The 20,460-nt window shown below is 41.3% G+C and overlaps 1 protein-coding gene across 2 annotated transcripts; it reads left to right on the top strand.

Moving 5' to 3' along the window:
• Positions 1–3,035: 3,035 nt before the first annotated feature.
• Positions 3,036–19,893, top strand: COIL (coilin). Of its 2 annotated transcripts, none has more exons than XM_059379269.1 (7): positions 3,036–3,306; positions 10,147–11,260; positions 11,384–11,470; positions 11,893–11,940; positions 14,471–14,540; positions 17,283–17,371; positions 18,925–19,893. In XM_059379269.1, the coding sequence occupies exons 1-7, from the start codon at positions 3,062–3,064 to the stop codon at positions 19,006–19,008; spliced, it is 1,737 nt and encodes a 578-aa protein (XP_059235252.1). In that variant the 5' UTR covers positions 3,036–3,061; the 3' UTR covers positions 19,009–19,893. The 2 variants fall into 2 exon arrangements, with proteins under 2 accessions (XP_059235252.1, XP_059235250.1); XM_059379267.1 differs by having other exon boundaries at positions 17,283–17,441; positions 18,925–19,010.
• Positions 19,894–20,460: the final 567 nt, after the last annotated feature.

Here is a 20,460-nt window from a genome sequence, read left to right as displayed (position 1 = left end):
AAGTCTTACTTTTACATAAAAACCTGTCAATGAATGTTTATAGCAGCTTTATTTGTAATAACCCCAAACTGGAAACAACCCAAATGGCCTTGAACATGGCCAACAGGTCTTCGATGCAAATGGTTAAACAAACGGGGGCTCACCCATGCCACGGGATACTGTTTAGCAATAATAAGAGCAAACTATGGATATACAACAACCTGAATGAGTCTCCAGAGAGTTATGCTGGGGAGAAGAAAAGCCAATACCAAAAGTTTACATACTTCATGATTTCACTCATATAACATTCTTGAAATGACAAAATCACAGAAATGGAAAGCATAGTGGTGGCTCTAACAGCAACAGGGGAGATCACTGTGATAATGGAACTGTTCTGTGTCTTGGCTGTATTCATATCAACATTCTAGTTTTCACTGGGGGAAATTGGTACACGAGATCTCTCCATTATTTTCCACAACTGCATGTGATCTATAACTATCTCATACTTTTAAAAAACTTAATTTTATTTATTTATTAACTATTTATTTACTTATTTGTCATAGAAAGAAAGAGACAGAATGCACAAGCAGGGGGAGCAGCCCTCAGAGGGAGAAACAGGCTCCCCACTGAGCAAGGAGCCTGATACAGGACTTGATCCCAGAACTCTGGGATCATGATCTGAGCCCAAGGCAGACTCTTAACAGACCAAGCCACCCTATTTATTTATCTTAAGTAGGCTCCTCCTCAATGTGGGGCTCAAAATCATGGCCCTGAGATTAACACCTGAGCTGAGATCAAGAGTCAGACATTTACCTGACTGAGCCATCCAGGTGCCGCCCCCCAAAAGCTTAATTTTAAAAAGGAAAGCACATAGAAGCATAAAACATACAGCTCTGCGCCTTCTCTTTTCTCTCATTATATCCTAGGCATTTCCATCGAGGTATATTTGGAACTAACTAAATAGGGATTTAATTGCATAACTTTTGATACAGTGGAATTCTATACAACCATTTGATGTACACTAATTTTATTCAATTAAATCTATAGATGGGTATTTACTTTGTTTCTTGTTATTTGCTTTTACAGTGTTTCGGGAAACATTGTACAGGAGTCTCTGCTCATTGTATTAGTCTATCTCTAGGATAAATGCCTAGATATGGAATTGCTAAGTCAAAGAGTACATAAAAAAAAAAGGTACATGAATTTATGATTAGGCAAATATTGTCAAATGACCTTTTGTAAGTTTTTAAAGGATCATTCGACAAAAGAATAATAAGTACTTTCTATAAATTTTTGAAGCCATGAACATTGTAAAATGCAGATAAACACACAATTAGGTACCTACCATCCAGTATGTTAATACTTTGGTTCTGAGTCTTAGATTAGATCTTATCAGATTTAATTGGCTCACATCTAGGACTAGATCTCTTAGATTTACAGTTTGGAATCAATCCTTTGTCATCACTCTAGGTTTCCACAGTAAAAAGAATGGTGGCATTTCACCTAGCTCCAGGAAGGAAACAAGAATAGGCAGGCAAGTACTTAAAAACCACCTGCTACTTAAGTAACTTTCCACTTTTGGAGGACTGTGGGCAAATCAGTCCTGAAGAGTACCCGAACACTTTCTTTCTTTTTTTTTCTTTTTAAAGATTTTATTTATTTATTTGACAGACAGAGATCACAAGTAGGCAGAGAGGCAGGCAGAGAGAGGGAGGGAAGCAGTTTCCCTACCGAACACCCCACTGAGCAGAGAGCCCGATGTGGGGGATCAATCCCAGGACCCTGAGGTCATGACCTGAGCTGAAGGCAGAAGCTTAATGCACTGAGCCACCCAGGTGTCCCTCAGGTGTTTGTTTTTAACATTTCTTTGTTACATTTGAACGATTCTTTGTTTTTAACATTATTGAACATAACTGAATTGTTGACTGATAGAGTACTGAAAATAATTTTTAAAGGAAGATCCCTAAGTAACTTTAGCATTTAACTTGGCAGGAGTTTAAGGAATTGGCTGACATTGCCAACGACATAATTCCTTCTAGTCTTGTCTACTTACGTAACAAACACATTTTCTTAGGACCTTACATCTACAAAAACAAAAAATAGATCCAGAATCCATGTAAAGCCCTGTCTCTATTGCTAAATGAGACACAATATTCATCCAGAGAGACTTGGACTAATTAAAAAAAAACCATAGAGCTCTATTTCGTTAATAAATATGTTTCCATGTCCATTTTATTTCCCGTGTTTAATAATTATGTACCAAAATGTGTGATATTTTGTGCTATTTTGGTCAGCTAGGTACCACTCATAATAGTAATGATAATTCAATCAGAGGACTTACAGCATAAGGTTAGGAGAAAATAAAACTTACAGAATTTTTTTTTCAATGTTTCCACTGACTACAAATATTAACACTTACTAGTCCAGTGATCTTGGGTTAGTAGCTTAGTCTCTCCAAACTTTTTAAAAAACTTTCAGCATGGGAATAGTAATAGCTTATCTTTGTCATGAAAACTAAAGGAATTAATATACCATGTGAGAGAATGGAAATTCAAATGATGTACAGTTTGTGATTTACTTACCTACTGGCTAATAAGAGGGCTACTTTTATATTTTAAAGTATGGATGGTGGTAGGTATTATACTGCTCAGGCCTCTAATTAATGATTTTATTTTAAAATGTCGATATCTACAATATATTAGGAATTGCATCTTTTCCAACTCTTTACAATGAAAAATTTTGTCAATTAAATGTATTGGGAGTTACTGTGTTTTTTGACATTCTTTTCCGTATAAAAGTAAATATCTGCGAAGACAGCTACAGAGAAGTGCTTGTTTATCCAGAGAGTTGCCTAAATTCAGACGCTGCACAGAGTGCAGCGGAAAAGGAATTCACGTAGACTCTTTCCTAGCCCAGTGATGAACAGAATTGAATCAACCCGGCTCTGCGTTCTCACGGAGCCTGTAGTAGCCACTTGGAGCCAATAGGGGGCATACGTTAAAAGGCCCAAGGGGGCGGGCCTCCGAGCACGCCTCTCGGTAGCCCTGTGGTGTCTCTCGGCTTCCGTTGAGCATCGGGCAAGATGGCGGCCTCCGAGACGGTTAGGCTACGGCTTCAATTCGATTATCCGCCGCCAGCTACCCCGCACTGCACGGCCTTCTGGCTTCTTGTCGACTTGAACAGATGCCGAGTGGTCACGGATCTCATTAGTCTCATCCGTCAACGCTTCGGCTTCAGTTCTGGGGCCCTCCTGGGCCTCTACTTGGAGGGGGGGCTCTTGCCCCCCGCCGAGAGCGCGCGCCTGGTACGAGACAACGACTGCCTCAGGTGCGCGGTGTCGGGGTGTCGGGGTGTCGGGGTGGGCGGCGGGCCGGGGACGCGCCTGCGCACGCCCGGGGGCGCCTCAGGCACCTGGAGGCCGCGCGTGGGTGGTCAGTGGGGGCGGTGGGGAGTGGGAAGTGGGGTTGGGGGTGGGCGTGGGGTGGGGCTGTCAAGCTGCACGTTAGTGAATGCAGGAGGTGCTGATTAGGCTAGGCAGGTTTGGGGCTCAGGAATCCGCCGGGTAAGGAGCATCCTTCCCCCGAGTGCCTCTTGAGCCAGGTGATGGGTGACCAAACTTGGAAAGACCCTGGTTTTGCGCGTGGGCCCGGCCGGTCTTTCTTTCAGCCCTGGTTCAGCGGGCACTGACTTAACGAGGCACTGTGTGACGTGCTCATGGCACCCATGTGCCTGAGACCCGGCCTTCCCCTGGAGGCTCTCAGGGTCAGGTGCAGGGGACCCAGGCAAACGGGGAACAGTCGTTATTTCTTCAAAGTGTGCTGTTCGCCCTACCTACGTGCTCCTGCTAGGTCTTCCGAGTCTTACGGTGTCATTCTTGTCATACGTGGGTGTTTTGTGGTTCTTTTAAATAGGTATTTGGGACCTTTTTGGGTTGTGAATTGGGAAATAAAATAGTTCTAAATATTTTGGAAGTTAAGAATGATGATACTAAGAGGAGTATCAAGGAGCCATTGTGGTATGGATTGCCCAGGTGTGGTTCATTTCTTTCAATAAAATGGTAAGACATTATCATATCAGTTGGAACTTTTTTGACCAATTCATTCAGGTCTTCTTTTTAAAGCTCAGCTCCAATGAAAAATTTCTAAAGTTATGAACCAGCCTACTTCCTCTGCTTGCTCTTTGTTGAATAGTCTGTTCCTTAGAACATGTCAGATTCACAAGATTTCTTCATAAGATTTCTTCAGGGAATTCAGTTCAGAACAATAACCACATCTTTGTGTGCGTGTGTGTGTGTGTGTGTGTCTTAAAATCAGGAATGCTGTGATTTATTGAGAATATTTAGCTGTTTCTAAAGACAATTTGAAATAGTCCAAATTTCAAAAAAAAAAAGTTCTTTTTCCTTTTTCTTTCACTGTTAACGGCTCTCTATTATTTCTGCAATTCAGGGACTACTTAAATATTACAACTCAGTTGCAAGGACTGCCTCTCCTCCTATTAACTCTCCTTTCTGGACTATTCCCGCCTAATGAATTAATAACTTGCTGCTCACTAACTGCAGTTATACCTCAATTAATGAATCATCTGGGAATTACACTCTTTATAATGAAGTTAATGTCAAAAGCAAGCCATGACAGCTGTTAGAGGAAATAAATACAGCACAATGGTAGGAACAATTTCTCCTAAACACTTCAAATGTGTGATTGTGTGAGGTAAAATGGCAGCTGGCTTCAGTGGTAAATGGGGCAGACCTTAGAAAAAAACTGAGTTTGGGAAAATTTTGTATATTTTTGTGGTTGCCTATTTTCAATCATTCTGTGTTCCAGCAGATTCACCTTTCTCCAGAGCTACAGAAGAAAGCATAGTCTCTTTTCTTAAAGGTTTCTAGTATTGCAAAATAACTAGTTTCATGGTTCAGTATATTATCTTCTTGTGTGATGTCAGCAGTCAGCCTGGATAATTATATTAGGTTGTGCTGCTAAGTGTGGAAGATGATGGAGAAGGGAGAGATCATCATGGAACACACGGTCTGGGACTCTCGCAGTTCCTTGACGGACATGTTAGAAATGGAAATGCTGCTTGGGGCGCCTGGGTGGCTCAGTGGTTGAGCCGCTGCCTTCGGCTCAGGTCATGATCTCAGGGTCCTGGGATCGAGTCCCGCATCGGGCTCTCTGCTCCGCAGGGAGCCTGCTTCACTCTCTCTCTCTCTCTCTGCCTGCCTCTCTGCCTACTTGTGATTTCTCTCTGTCAAATAAATAAATAAAATCTTTAAAAAAAAAAAAAAAAAAAAGAAATGGAAATGCTGGATGGCCCAGGAGAGTTGTAGAGGCAAACGCTAGCCTGACTTGGTGAAGAGATAAGTCTGACTGCAGAAGGAGTCTGTCGGGACTGCTGGGAGTATTGAGGAAAGTCTCATGAGGAAAGATGGAGCCAGCTGGTGGGAGGCTTGAGAGGTTGTACTTCAGAATAGTTCAAGGGAAGAAGTCCCTTATGTCTCTTCTCACATTCTCTTCCCACACCCTACTTTCTAGAAGTATCCTCAGTTAAGTTTGGGGTCTATCTTCAAATTTTTCCATACACATGCAAACATGTATACTTACCCTTTTAAAATATACATGTTATCGTAATAAACATAGTGTCCTGCACCTCACTTTTTTTTTAACCTGACATATCATGGGTATCTTTCATTTGAGTGTACATTATTCTTTTTTAAATTTTTTATTTTCTATTTTTGGGAGAGAGAGAGAGATGGAGGGAGGGAGGGAACGAGCAGGGGGAGGGGCAGAGGGCGAGGGAGAAGCAGGCTCCCCACTGAGCAGGGAGCCTGAAGCAGGACCCTGGGATCATGACCTGAGCCAAAGGCAGACTTTTAACTGACTGAGCCACCCAGGTGCCCTACATCATTCTTTCTAAATGCCATGTAATATCCTTTTACATGATATGTCAATTTCTTTAACCAACCTCTTACTAATGGACCTTTTAGGTTGTTATCTGAGCTCATTTGGGCTGCTATGATAAAAATACCATAAACTGGGTAGCTTATAAACAACAAGAATTTATTTCTCACAGGTCTAGAGGCTGGGGAGCCAGCAGATTCAGTGTCTGGTGAGGTTTGCTTTCTGATTCATAGATGGCACCTTCTCATTGTGCCTTCACTGTGGAAGGGACAAGGGAGGGCTGTGGAGCACTAATCTGGTTTGTGAGGGTTCTGCCCCAATGACCTGAGCACCTTCCAGAGTCCCCATCTCCTAATTATATCACCTTGGCGGTTAGGGTTTCAACGTATGAATTTTTCAGCGACGCAAACATTTAGAACATGGCAGGGTTTTTTTTTTTTTAAAGATTTTATTTTTAAGTAATCTCTACATCCAGTATGGGGCCCAGACTTACAACCCCAAGATCAAGATTTACATGCTCCATTGACTGAGCCAGCTAGGTGACCCCCTCATGATGGTTGTTTTCTGTTTTTCACTGGTACATAGTGATGTAGTAAACATTCTTGTACATTCTTGGGTACTTGGACAGTAGTTCAGCAGGATACATTCCTAGAAGAGGTACTTTTTGGTCAGATTTAAAAAATTGGTGAGTATTGTCAAACTGGCCTCCAGAAAAGTTGTACCGATCTGTATTTATGCCAATAATATGTTGAGTTACTTCTGTTCAGTATTATGTGAAAGGTAAGAGGGCAGAGTGATTAAGAGTTCAGGCTCTGGAGTCAGACCCCTAAGTTTGAATCATGGCTCATTAGCTGTGTTGCCTTGGTCAAGTACTTTTACCTCTTTGAAGGTGATAATGTAGCAGCCAGGCAGGAGGGAGGCTGCAGGGAACTGAGGGGACCCAAACAGGGTGCAGTGCTACCTTTTTACACTCCTTGTTGCTCTTCACCTCCATTTGGGGGGACAAATTCATTAAAAACCCCCCAACTCCTGGCCTCAGAGGACTAACAATTATTGTATTAATAAAAATTAGAGTTATCATTTGGATAGTTCTTGGTCTGAGTCTGGCACTGCTCTAAACATAGATGATAGCTCATCTGAATATTATAATTATTATTATCACTGTCCCCATTTTTACAAATGAGAAGGATTGAGGTAATATTTAAAAATTTTACTTTAAGTGGCAGAAGAATTTGAATCCAGTCACTTTGACCTTGGCAGGCTGTGGGTTTGGGGTATTAGGCTGTGCAGCTGGGTGTGACTGTATTTCTGTATGATAGAATCCTAGAAGAGAAATTGCACATTTAAAGGGAGTGCCTTGCATTTTGGGGTGCCTGGGCAGCCCAGTCGGTTGAGTGTTAGACTCGATTTTTGCTTCAGTTATGATTTTATGGGCTGTGAGATTGAGCCCTGCAGTTGGGCTCCATGCTCAGTGGAGAGTCTGCTTAAAGATTCTCCTCCTCTGCCCCACTGCCCACTTGCTTGGGCACAGGCTCTGTCTCTCAAATAAATAAATAAATCTTAAAAAAATAAATAAAGGGAGTGCCTTGCATTTTGATAATACCACCCAGCTTGCCCTGAAAGAGTTTGCATGAACATCGAAGAGTCTGTTTTAAAAATTTCTTGGAATTAAATCTCTTTTATTGCTAATTACGTAGGTAATTCACTTCTCTTCGTACAAGGACAGCTACATTTATTGTTTGTGATCCAAGAAGAGAAATGAAGGATATTCCTAGGAAAAGTGTACACCCAGGAAGGGGTGATAGCTCAGCAGACCCTAATGAACCATTCCTTATCCTCTGGATGGCAGTTTGTTTCTCAGTCTTCCTGTGTTCCAAACGGAAGTAATTCTCCTCAGGAACAGCAGGTAGTGAGTGAGGCTGCAGCAATCACAGGTCATACCTTTATGCCGGTAGCCCCAGATTCGATGTCTTCAGTGTAGGAGAGGTGATGCCAAGGGCTGCTTGTTGAAAGCGTGATGGTGTGGCAGCAGGTACTATGTGTTCCAGGGATCTAGCAAACCAGTGACTGAACTGAGAGCCTCGCAACCATCTTCACAGTTTGCTGGGAAATATGGTCCGAACTGGTTGCCTCAGGATTGAAGCTTCAATCATAACATTGCTACAAGTAAAACAAATTGATGAAGAATGTCAAGGGACAATCCAATATACTGCAGGTTCATTAGTAGTTCTTAGATTCACAGGATGCCGCCCACTTTTTGCCCATTTGAGAATTACTCCCTTGCTGCTACATGCTAAAGTCCATCCCGGGCATAGAGGGTAATGTGTTTTTATAAATTAAATCCCTGATCCTTCAGACTTTTATTTCTGTCTATCCTGGTCGACAGCAGCTTTGATTTTACTTTGCTTTGTATGTGTCTGTGTATTTGTGTATTCTGCAGAATAATCTGGTATGTTTTTTTCAGCTACCACATGATAAATCACAGGATTACTATCCCATAAAAATTTTTTTTAAATGCCTACATCTTATTCCCCAATTACACTCCCCCCCCCCCAAATACGATTATTTAATCTTCCTGTGGTCACTAAAAAAACTTGATGAAATATATAGCTGGATAAAAATGTATTAAAAATATAATGTCTGTTTTTAGCAGGCAACTTTAAGCACCCACCATGCACTTGACTTTCGGGACACTCTCATCTTTCCATCATTGGATTGCACGTGTTAGAATTAGCTGTTGCCAGTTCAGGGAACAACAGAGTTTTTTTTACTGTGATAATAATTTTAGATGAAGTGTGTTAGGGCTCTCCAGAAAAACCTAGAGTGAAAGATAATAGATTATATATAGATAGGAACTTGTTTAAGGAATCGGGCTCATGAGATAATGGAGGTTGAGAGGGCCTAAGATCCACAGTTGGCAAGCCAGAAATCTAGAAGAACCAATGATAAGGTTGTGGTCCAGGTCCAAAGACTTCAGATCCGGGGAGTTGATGGTGTAAGTTCCAGCCCTAGTCTGAGTCTGAAGGCTGAGGTCCCAGCTCAGACACGTGGGCTAAGAGAGGGAGTTCCTTTCAGGCCTTCAGTGGATTGAATGAAGCGCACTCACCCACTAGGGTGGGCAATCTGTGTGACTTAGTCTACCAATTCAGATGTTAATCTCATCCAGAAACACCCTCACAGACAAGCCCATAACAGTGTCTAACCAAGTGTCTGGGCACCCATGGCCCAGTCAAGTTGACATATAAAATTAATAATCACAGAATTGAACTTTATGATGGCTTGTCACTATCCCAGAGAACATAAATTGTTAGAAAAATGTTCCCCAAATTTCAACAGAATAAAAGTAAAATCTGAATTTAAGAACAAGCTCACATTTATTTTTAAAATTTTTTAATTTTTTTAAAAGATTTTATTTATTTATTTGACAGAGAGAGAGAGAGAGACAGCTAAGAGAGGGAACACAAGCAGGGAGAGTGGGAGAGGGAGAAGCAGGCTTCCTGCTGAGCATGAAGCCCTATATGGGACTCATCCCAGGATCCTGGGATCATGACCTGAACCTAAGGCAGATGCTTAATGATTGAGCCACCCAGGTCCCAGCAACTTGCATTTAAAAACAAAAATAGAGGGGCGCCTGCGTGGCTCAGAGGGGCGCCTTCGTGATCCCAGGGTCCTGGTGTTGAGCCCTGCATCGGGCTCTCTGCTCAATGGGGAGCCTGCTTCCTCCTCTCTCTCTTTCTGCCTGCCTCTCTGCCTACCTGTGATCTCTCTGTCAAATAAATAAATAAAATCTTTAAAAAGCAAACAAACAAAAAACAAAAAATAGATACTCTGCATTATCACCATTTGGGATAGGCAACATAATAGAGTGGAAAGATTGTGAACTTTGAGGTTAGACAAACTGGTTTGAATCCCGTTTCTGCTGCTTATTAGCTGTGGATCTTGGGCAGGTTACGTGTCTGAACTGTAATTTTGTGATCTGTTTTAGAATGAAGGATAACTGCTTCATGGTGGCATTTAGATTAGAGAAAAGGTCTAGAAAATATTTGGGATGCAGAAGATATTCAAGAAATAGAACTAGTCATTAGAAAGTTGACCGTAAGTGACCACGTAGGCTATTTTGTCAAAATGAGTCTTTTGTCCTTACGTGATTTGACATTTTTTTCATTGCCTGGTGGCAGGGGTAGCTTGCAGTCATCTCCTTATATAACTGTGTCCTGGAGACGTGCTTGTCCAGGAGACGTACTCACTGTGACTTTCTCTCTTGTTTTGATAGAGTTAAATTAGAAGAAAGAGCAGCTGCTGAGGATACCGTGACAGTCAAGAATGGTGATGATAGTCATTTATTACCTAGAAAAGCAAAGAAGAGGGCATTTAAGTTGGAGGACGGTGAAGAAACTGAACTAGATTACAAAAATTTAAAGAAACAGTGGAAGAGGCAAGAGAACAATACTGATGAGAAGACCTTGGATCTGGAACCAAAAGTCGTCACAGATCTGAGTGTGAGGAAAAAAAGCAAGAGGAAGAGCAAAGCCATGTGTAGTGTCGTGGATGGTGATGATGAAGGAACCAAAAGAAAATCACCAAAGAGAAAGGAGAAATGTGAATATAAAAAACAGACGAAAAACTCCAGGTCTTCCAAAGCACAGACGGTGAAGGACTGGGCTGCCCCGAACTGTGGTCCTCTGAAAGGCTCGCCCGCTAGAAATAGCCTTGTCAAAGCCAAAAGGAAAGGTGGCACGAGCATTAGTACAAAAGATAGTCCCATTTCCTCCTCAGAGTCTGAGTCTTACCATGAATCAACCAGTGATGGTCTCAGCCATGTCATCTTGGAGGTCAGAAATTCTTCAGAGAAAATACCACCTGAGTCATCAAAGGAAGGACCCGCTACCAAAAACACAGCTGCAAACAAAGTGACCGCCAAAACTGGCTTCAATTCTACCACCGTCAAGGGCAAGACAACTAGAACATCATCTTCTAGTTCAGACTCTAGCTCAGAGTCAGATGACCAGAGCACGGTGTCTAAGAGCACCCCGGAGTGCACTGCCAGCTTCTTAAAGCCAGTAGGCCTCTTTGCGGGACGAGGCTGTCCAGGCCCAGGGCCCTGTTCACAGCCTCCCACTGCTGCCGCCTGGAAGCTTTCTGACACCAACAGCACCAGACCGGCTCCTCCTGCTCCCCCTCCCAACGTGACTCTTTCTGCCAGTTTGGGAAGAGGCTGGGGGAGAGGAGAGGACCTTCTTTCTTGGAAGGGGGCTAGGGGCCGGGGGCTGCGGGGGAGAGGCCGAGGCCGAGGGCAGGCCATTTCCTTTGTGTTAAATAGAAACGCGGACTATCAGAAGCACCAGCAATTAAATGAAATGGTCACGAACTCATCTACTATTATCCAGGCAAGTACAATTTCTTCTGAGCGTACCTCTTCCCCTTCTCCCACGGGGTGTGTCTGGAGCGCATGTCTCAGGTTCACTTTTTTTCACCAGTAACAGACTCCCATGACTCATGCTGTTTTTCAGAATCCAGTAGAGACACACAAGAAGGACTACAGTCTGTTACCACTGTTAGCAGCTGCTCCTCAAGTTGGAGAAAAGATTGCATTTAAGGTATATTTTAAAACCACAACAATTAAAACAAAAAGATTATCCTCCCTCCAAATAACTTAATCATTAGCAGCTCAGGATTATATATGCATATAGACCCTTTTCCAGATCATATCTGTCCTGTTTTTGTACCTGGCATGGAGGAGGTGCCTACTTACTGTTTTGGGAACGAAAAATGGCTTAGCCCAGTGTCTGGAACATAGCAAGTGCTCAATAAGAAAAGGGCTCTAATTCATGCACACTCCACCACAGCATCCTCCCCCAAATCAAAGAAACCTTTCCCACTGGAACCCCTGTTTTGCCCCTGTTTTGTTCATGGTAGGACCCCCAGGGTGGTGGGGTGGGCACCCTAACCTGGCATATTCTCCCAGGGGCAGAGGAGAGGAGCTGCAAAATTTGTGTATTTGTGGGCTCTTCTTTTGTAGCTTTTGGAACTAACATCTGATTATTCTCCTGATGTCTCTGATTACAAGGTAAGGCTTTTGATTTCAAAATAACTTAGTATATTAAAGAAGCTAAAGTCGTATTTAGTGCTGCTATTATGGATAATTTGTTTTTTTGGAGTAAATAATGTTGTAAAATAGAAAATGGGAACATTATCAAAGTGTAAACTTTTTAATAGTATCACTGGAGCCTTCAGCGTCATTTTCCTTGCACTTGAGGGTGAATGCAGGACGATGATGAGTTTTAATTTTTTTTAAGTCATTTTTTTCTAAGCGGCTTAGACATTTGCACGCTTATTTGAAGCCACTCCCCCAGGATCCTAAACTTTGAAAGGAAATAATGAATAGCTGTTAGCCAGAAAATTTGATTATTTTCATCATAGGAATCTATTTTATATAATTGTGAATTACTGTAGATTCTTATGGTCTAACCCACCCCCTTTTGCATTATCTGTTAACCACAGGTAACTCACAATATTATCCTTGAAATTTATTCACTAAACGTCTGTGTGGGAGTTTACATTAGCATGAGCTTTATCATAGTTCAGTAAAAGCTTAACTCCAGTGGGATTACAGAATTGCATGTTTCCTTTTTTACCCATTCAAAAATTGTTTTAAATGCATAATTTTTTATTTTGATGTAATATATGTAATATAAGTGCATTTAAAAAATAATAATTGGTAATGTTAACATAGTAATACAGAGAAAGTACAAGGAGATTTGATTTAATCTGACTTGATACCTTGGAAGACTTTTTTTTTAAACTTTGGAAGACTTTTAAAATCCTGTTAAGAACCTTTCCTCAAAAGCAGACTAGAAGAAGAATCAGTTCATGAAGGGGTTCGGTAGGTCAGTTCTAGATAATTAGTATTTCATCATATTTTTTATCTTAGCCTCTTATTATAAGTAACATATAAGTTATCATCTAAAGCAGGATACTTGTGAGTGAAAAAGATTAATATTAATAACTATCCTGGAAGGAAATGTAAATGGGCCTGTCTTGGGCAAACCAGGATTTTTTTTTTTTTTTTTTTTTAAAGATTTTATTTATTTATTTGACAGAGAGAAATTACAAGTACACTGAGAGCCAGGCAGAGAGAGAGAGAAGGAAGCAGGCTCCCTGCTGAGCAGAGAGCCCGATGCGGGACTCGATCCCAGGACCCTGGGATCATGACCTGAGCCGAAGGCAGTGGCTTAACCCACTGAGCCACCCAGGCGCCCCCCTTTTTTTGTTGTTGTTTTTTGTTAAGATTTAATTTATTTATTTAACAGACAGAGAGAGATCACAAGTAGGTACAAAGGCAGGCGGAGAAGAGGAGGCTCCCCACTGAGCAGAGAGCCCGATGTGGGGCTTGATCCCAGGACCCTAGGATCACCTAAGCGGCAGGCAGAGGCTTTAACTCAGTGAGCCACCTGTGCATTCCAAACTAGATGTTTTGTCACTTTATGGTAGATAAAGAGTTTAATTCTGTGATATGTGGGGAGATGGATAAATACAGAATTAATATATGTCCTACAGCACGAATTGTGAGTCTAGATACTGATTTTTTTAAAAATGCATATTAAATTGATGTTGGTCATAGTTATTACCCTGGAAAGCTATTTGCTTACTTTTCCTGGTATTTTTAGGACTTTCTGGAAATTATTTTCAAAACCATTTGCAGAGTGAAAATCAGTCCCAGTTTTTGCTTTGACCTCAAGTGCTGTTATCTAGCTGATCACTGGCTTTATTCCTGAAGCTGGTCTTCAGAAGTCAAATCTGTCTTCAAAGAATGTAGTCTCCTCCATCCCTGACCCTGTCTCATGTGTATGCACCTACCTGCGGGATTTTAACCGATGGAAGTGACTGAGTGACGCCGCAGAAGTCAGTGCAATGAAAGAAGACTTTATTACCTAAATTTCCCGCAGGAGCAGGGAATGCCTTGTCGTTCAGGCCCTTGGGGGAGAGTACCTGGACCTCACCTGGATCTCATTCAGAGGCAGAAGCAGGAGTGAGGAGAAACCGTGTGCCAGGGCCTTTACTGGGGTTTCCTTGGGGTAGGCAAGGCAGGATGGGGGAAACAGTTTAAGATTGGCTACTTTGAATAATTAGCAGGCTTTGGGCGGTAGGGGCTGTCCCTAGTTGTGTGGTACTTGCCTCTGGGATGATTCGACCAGGGAAAATAGTGACTTGAGGTATGGGAGTTCTTTTTCTCCTATAGGTGGATTTATTTAAAAAAATTTTTTTAAAGATTTTATTTATATATTTGAGAGAGAGAGAGAGCATAAGTAGGGGGTGAGGAGGAGCAGAGAGAAAAGGAGAAGCAGACTTCCTGCTGAGCAGGGAGCCCAACGCAGGACTTGATCCCAGGACCCTGGGATCATGACCTGCGCCGAAAGCAGATTTAACCGACTGAGCCACCCAGGCACCCCTAAAAGAAGTTTTAATATTGAGATAAAATTTGTGTGATGTAAAATTCAGCATTTTAACCATTTTAAAATATATAATAATTAGGTGGTTTTAATATATTCTCAATGTTTCACGTGTTGGTTTTTGACTTGGACTTTTATTTTTGAAAGGAAGGAAAAATACTAAGCCACAATCCAGAGACCCAGCAAGTAGATATAGAAATTCTTTCATCCTTACCTGGTGAGTCTTCTAGAAAAAATTTTGGAAATTTAGGCTCTTCACATCTACATTGGTTTCTAAATAGCTTTTATACCCAGGAGCTACTCTCTGCCTTGGCCTCTGTGACGAACTTTCCACTTCTCCCGTGGGCACAGTGCAGCCCTGGGGACCTGTGCTCCCCCTTAGTGGAAGTGTGTATCCACTAAGGGTTGTTGAATTTGTTTCCAAAGCCATTAGACAAGTTTTCTTAGTCCTATAATTATGTAATTTCATAAAAATTACATAAACTGATGAGCACTGGTTGCAAAAGGAATTATTTCTATGTAACCCAAATTGAATGCGACCCAAGAGTGTAAATAAAAAATTTGTTGGATTATGGATCTGCCAAAAGAGATTGGGAGGAATCTGGTAAGAAATCTAGGAAGATTTCTAACTTAGGCTGCCTTGCTAGTGTTCGCATTCTTGTATCCCTTAAAAAAAAACAACAACTCAGAACTGGAAATTGTAGAAATAGCAGACATATATTAAGTATATGGTTTATAGAAGAAAGATAACTATAGTCAGTAGGCTCCTAAGAACTACTTAGTTCTATTTCAAAAGAATTGCTAAATGAGTATACTTTTGTGTGTTAAGTCAAAACAAAATGTCTAAAGTACATGTGCCATCCACACTCTCACACATTATTTCAAATGCTTCCCTGCTTTATCCCTGATTCACCTCACCCATTATTGGTTCTAAAATCTGGGAATAAGAGAGCTTTCACTGAATATGGCTTCACTTGGGTCGTATTGGCCAAAGAGCAGGGGAGATCCCTTTTTCTTTAGCACCCCTAAGGCAATTAAAATGTTAAATGACTAGAAATAACTTAAATTGGTTTTCCAGCTTTCTTCTAATTAGGTTTTATTTGAAGAAATCTCCTTTCCTAGGAATGGTGGACAGAGAGGTTTGTCAATGGTCAGATTCATGGATACAGCCTGATCACTGTCTGTCAGGTGATTGGCAGTGAGAACATCCAGTTAGAACTTTTCTTCTTTGGAGCATCTAGAAGTGGCTTTATCTGTTCAGTAATAGAAATACAGGTAGTCCTCGCTTTGCATGGTTCTGATCATACATATATATATATAGGAACTTTGGTCCCATGGTTTGGTTACATAACACCAGTTCCCAGTGACATCAGGTATGCTGTTAGCTGTGAATAACCACATAAAGTACTGCCAGCTTTCTGGTCTGCAGATTACTATGTCAGTAACAGATGCCCATCATGATCAGTGACCAGTGACGTCACTTCCAGGTCTCCCGGTGATTGGTCACTGTGCGTCTGTTACTCCATCCCCAGACATACTGCTACGCGTGTGGTTTGCTGCCTCCTTGTCTCTCAGGATACGCCCACATGGCATTTTACAAAAATGTATGTTGAGGTAGGAACTTGGTCAACAAACCTGAAAGTACAACAAAGAAACAAGAAGTGATGATTCTGGAGGTGACATGCAAATGGGTTCAAGTGGAGTAGGGTCAGAGGGAACAGCTGACCGTGTGGATGTTGGCCCTGCAGTTCATGTGAACTTCTTGACATAAATGAGGAGTGCTGGTGGTGACGAAAGAGCTATTTCATGATGATGGTAGGAGCTCAAAGGATAAAATCCTGAAAGCTGATGCACACTTAGGAAGGAGTCTGCTGCTTTTGCAAGTGTAGAAAAGACTCTCCCTCTATGTTGTCATTACATGGCAGGAAGGCAAGCACTGTTTAAACCACTCTTGCTAATAGCTTGTTCTTTTCTTTCTTTCTTTTTTATTTTTTTTTTTTAAGATTTTTATTTTTAAGTCATCTCTACACCCAAAGTGGGGCTTGAACTCATGACCCCAAGATCTAGAGTCACATGTTCTACTGACTGAGCCAACCAGGTGCCAGGATAAGTTTGTTTGTTTTTTTTTCCTTAAGATTTTATTCATTTATTAGACAGAGAGAGAAATCATATGTAGGCAGAGAGAGAGAGGGAGAAGCAGGTTCCCTGCTGAGCAAAGAGCCTGATGTGGGGCTCAATCCCAGGACCCTGAGATCATGACTTGAGCTGAAGGCAGAGGCCCAACCAACTGAGCCACCCAGGTGCCCCCTGGATAAGTTTCTTTACAAAGAGATAGAGCACTAATTCTTTCTGGCAGTTGAGATTACAGTGTACTACATGCAGAATATTTTTGCTGTTTTTCATCTCCCAATAGAGATTTTAATGTTTTGACAATTTTTAAAAATGTCTTGAGACCATCATGATTTTTCCCCATTGATTACTCAGATTGTTCAGCCTGCCATGGTCATTTTTATGACCCCGCACTACCGTACAAAGCGAGGACTGCTATATTACCGAGTAATAAGTATGTTTAATTTTGAGGACAGAGCAAGATAGACAAATTTTGCCAAATTCAGATTACCTTTCCCAGCTGGAATATATCAGTAGTCTTTTGGGTTATCTAATGGTTACACCTATTCTTTTCTGAGAGTACTAATAACAGTGTATCAAGCTCATTTCTCTTTCGATGAAGGAAAGAGTCTCTCTGATAAATGGCCAGGAAGCTCCCATCTGCTGTTACAGGGCTTTCTCAGGGTCTCCTGTCACCGAGCACTCCATACTTTCATGTGTGTCCCCAGCCTCCATATCAGTGGACAATTTGTTTGTGGTTGTTTTTCTAATGATGTAAATTCCCTGTAGAGGAATGTTTTCACTACTGGGAAATGACTTATTGTCTCTTCTTCCCACCGTCTGGTTTCAGCCATGAAGGAACCTGGGAAATTTGATTTGGTTTATCACAACGAAAATGGAACTGAGGTAGTGGAGTACGCTGTGACGCAAGAGAAGAGGGTAGGCGTGCTTCGCTTCTTGGGATTGCTTGCTCGTCCGTTCTTTCAACTGGCTACTGGCAGTCTGGAAGGTGACATTGCAGCTTCCTGAACTGCCTATATTAAAGTCATAAAAGCTCTAGGCTCTGGGATCCCTGGTCTGCCTACATGGTGGCAGTGTCCATGCCCAGTGCCAAGTTAGGGTGCCATCTTGGATCTCAAAAGAGCCAACAGGACAAGGTGCACAAATAACAGAATCTTACTGAAGATTATAGAGTTACATAAAAACATAGTTATGTAAGGGTTTCATTAGGGAAGAGTAGCATATTTTTAAAACTTCATCGATACATACTTTGAGTAAAATGTATATAGTATATAGCTTGAAGGATTGTCATAATTGAACATACCCATGTCACCAGCACCTGGGTCAAGAAGCAGAACATTAACAGCCTCCCTGGAAATCCCCATCATGTGTCTTTGCAGTCACTACCATCTCCCAAATGTTACCGTGATTCTGACTTACAACAGCATACATAGTTTTAAAGAATGACATAAAAGGATGATTCTGTCTTTTGACTTCTGTTTAAATTCTTAAATTGCCATTTTAGGAAATAGCTTGTTTAGAGGTTTTAGGCAGTCAGGCTTCTAGAGTTGCTGGCAACGCCTGGCTCATTAGGCTGTGCTAGCATTAAACTAAATAGAATTTATATTTAAGAAAGTGTTTCCTCTTAAGATGTTTATATTTGAAATTTTATGGATATTATTCTGTAACTTTCAGTATTGCAAACTCACATTTCAGAAATGTACACTTGTGGAAACCCTAACCAGACTATGATTTGCTTTGTCTTTAGAATAGATGACACTCTTAAGGATTTATTCCAAAAACACATTTTTAGGGTCTGTGGTAGGATCAGCAGATTTGGCCAAGTCTCCTGTATTTCTTTATTTGCAATGTGTGCCTCTTCACTTTTTTGTTGAAAAGTATTGGAAACTACACTGGAAAATTAACCTTGGAAGCTTTCCTCTCTATTCCTTATTATACAGGGGCTAGAAGCGGGGTCTGTCATTACCATTCTCCGACACTAGATGGTGCTCATGATTCATCCACATGGCCCGAGTGATGGCATTTGTTTGCTCTCTGTAAAACACGAGATGCCTCCTAGGTTTAGGCAGCGCAGAGTAGAGCTGTGCAATGGAGCATTAGGAATCCACTGATAACCCTTAAGGGCCACATCTGCCTGTGAAGAGTCCATGGGCCGCCAAGCCACAGAGTCCTGCTGGGCAAATACCCTTGACCCTGGGTAACCAGCTGCCCCACACCCCGGCCCATCCCATCCCCCCTACCCCTGCTCGAAATGAAGGAAAGGTGCAATGTGTTTAATATAAAGTGTAGTTGCATTCTAGGTAAACAGTTCTTCTAGCTAATTGGACTCATCTTACTGGGACTCAGGTCATTGCAGGTCTTCAACCATTCTGCACAAGTGGAAATTTACATGACTGAAGTTTTTAACCAAGTGAAACCTGTATGATCTCAAAATGAAGCCTCTAAGCCAAATATTTTGTATTTTTCCTCAGATCACTGTTTTTTGGAGAGAATTGATTGATCCAAGATTGATTGTTGAACCTCCGAGTACCATACCAAGTACAGAGCCTGCTTGAGGATGACCTCTCCATCTCATAGTTTATAAATGTCTTGTTTATGAAAGTGACTATAACCTGAACTTTAAAAAAAAAAAAAAAGATTTGAAAGTTGTATGCATTTTTTGTTCACTTTACTGCATAGGAAAAAAATCTACCTCATCATTTAAAATAACATGGGTGTTCCTTTTTGTAGATCTTTTTCTTCTTCTTCCAAGCTTAATTTCAGTAACAAAATTTAATACATGACATTCCCTGCAGGCATTGTTACATATCAGTATATATGGTTTCTTCTCTTTTTTATTTATTTTTTGACCATCAAGTAGCCATCGTCAGTAGGAGTTTATAACACCAAGTACAAGAAAATGCTGCATATCTTGTCTTAGTAAGTTTTATTAAGTAACGTTCTAAAACCTGAAAGCATGTTACTTGACCCAATTTTTTAACATTTGAGTTCCATTAAATATGGAACATCTTATAAATTGCAAGTATTTTATACTTGTAACTGTCAAGAATTAAGTAGCTGGGTTTATTGCAAGCAGTGAGTTAGAGAATCCTTTCCCATTTTTCTCAACTTTAAAATTGAGGATTTTCAGAGTCCTGTGTAGAGCAGTGAAAATAAGACCTCGTGTTTTTGCCTGGGGTGAACTGGTGTTCCACCTGGGTGAAAGGATTTCCTGTGAGTTCAGACCAGGGAGCATGTTGTCTTGCTACAAGATCCCAAGCACCTGGCTGAGTGTGCTGGAGTAAGGACTGAATGGAAACTTCAGTTTCTGTTATTATTCAACAAAAGCTAAAATGGAAAAATGGCTAAATCTATACTGTGAAAAATGCTTCCTTTTACAAAAAATATCAGGTTCCTCCTTCAGCTTTGCAGATTTTTAAATAAAATCCGATTGAACTACACCTCCCTGCTGAGTCATCGTGTTTGGCTGAGTATTGCAAATTGCTGTCTTGTGTCACCATAACGCAACAGATACAAATATTCCAGAACAGGAAGCTTTGCTTTGACTGGAGAGTCTGGTGTTGCACAGTTCAGTCCAATGAGAGTCATCAGATCTAGGAGCTATTGGGCTGGTGATGCTGTCTTCTTTCAACCCGCACGACACTGATGTGCATCAAATGTGGATTTATTGATTTGTAATGAGGAGTATTACTCCAGAAAGTGTGAGGTCAATGTGAATAATGGGATCTCGGCACTGGGGTTCTTGCAGAGCACACTTTCCTTCCATGGTCTAGAAAACAAATTAAGGTAACTAGCAAGCACCAGCAGACATAGGAATAAATGCTCAACATCATCATCAGGGAATTGCAGATCAAAATCACAATGAGCTATCACCTCACAGCTCTTAGAACGGATGTTGTCAAGACAAGGAATAATGAATGTTGGTGAGGGTGTGGAGACAAGGGAATCCGCTGTGCAGCCACTTTGGAAAACAGCATGCCCTCTGTTCATTGCGGCATTATTTACAA

The sequence above is a fragment of the Mustela nigripes genome, chromosome 16 (genome assembly GCF_022355385.1).
Source record: "Mustela nigripes isolate SB6536 chromosome 16, MUSNIG.SB6536, whole genome shotgun sequence".
In the NCBI taxonomy this organism is placed as follows: domain Eukaryota; kingdom Metazoa; phylum Chordata; class Mammalia; order Carnivora; family Mustelidae; genus Mustela; species Mustela nigripes.
This window is presented reverse-complemented; position numbering and strand designations above follow the sequence as displayed.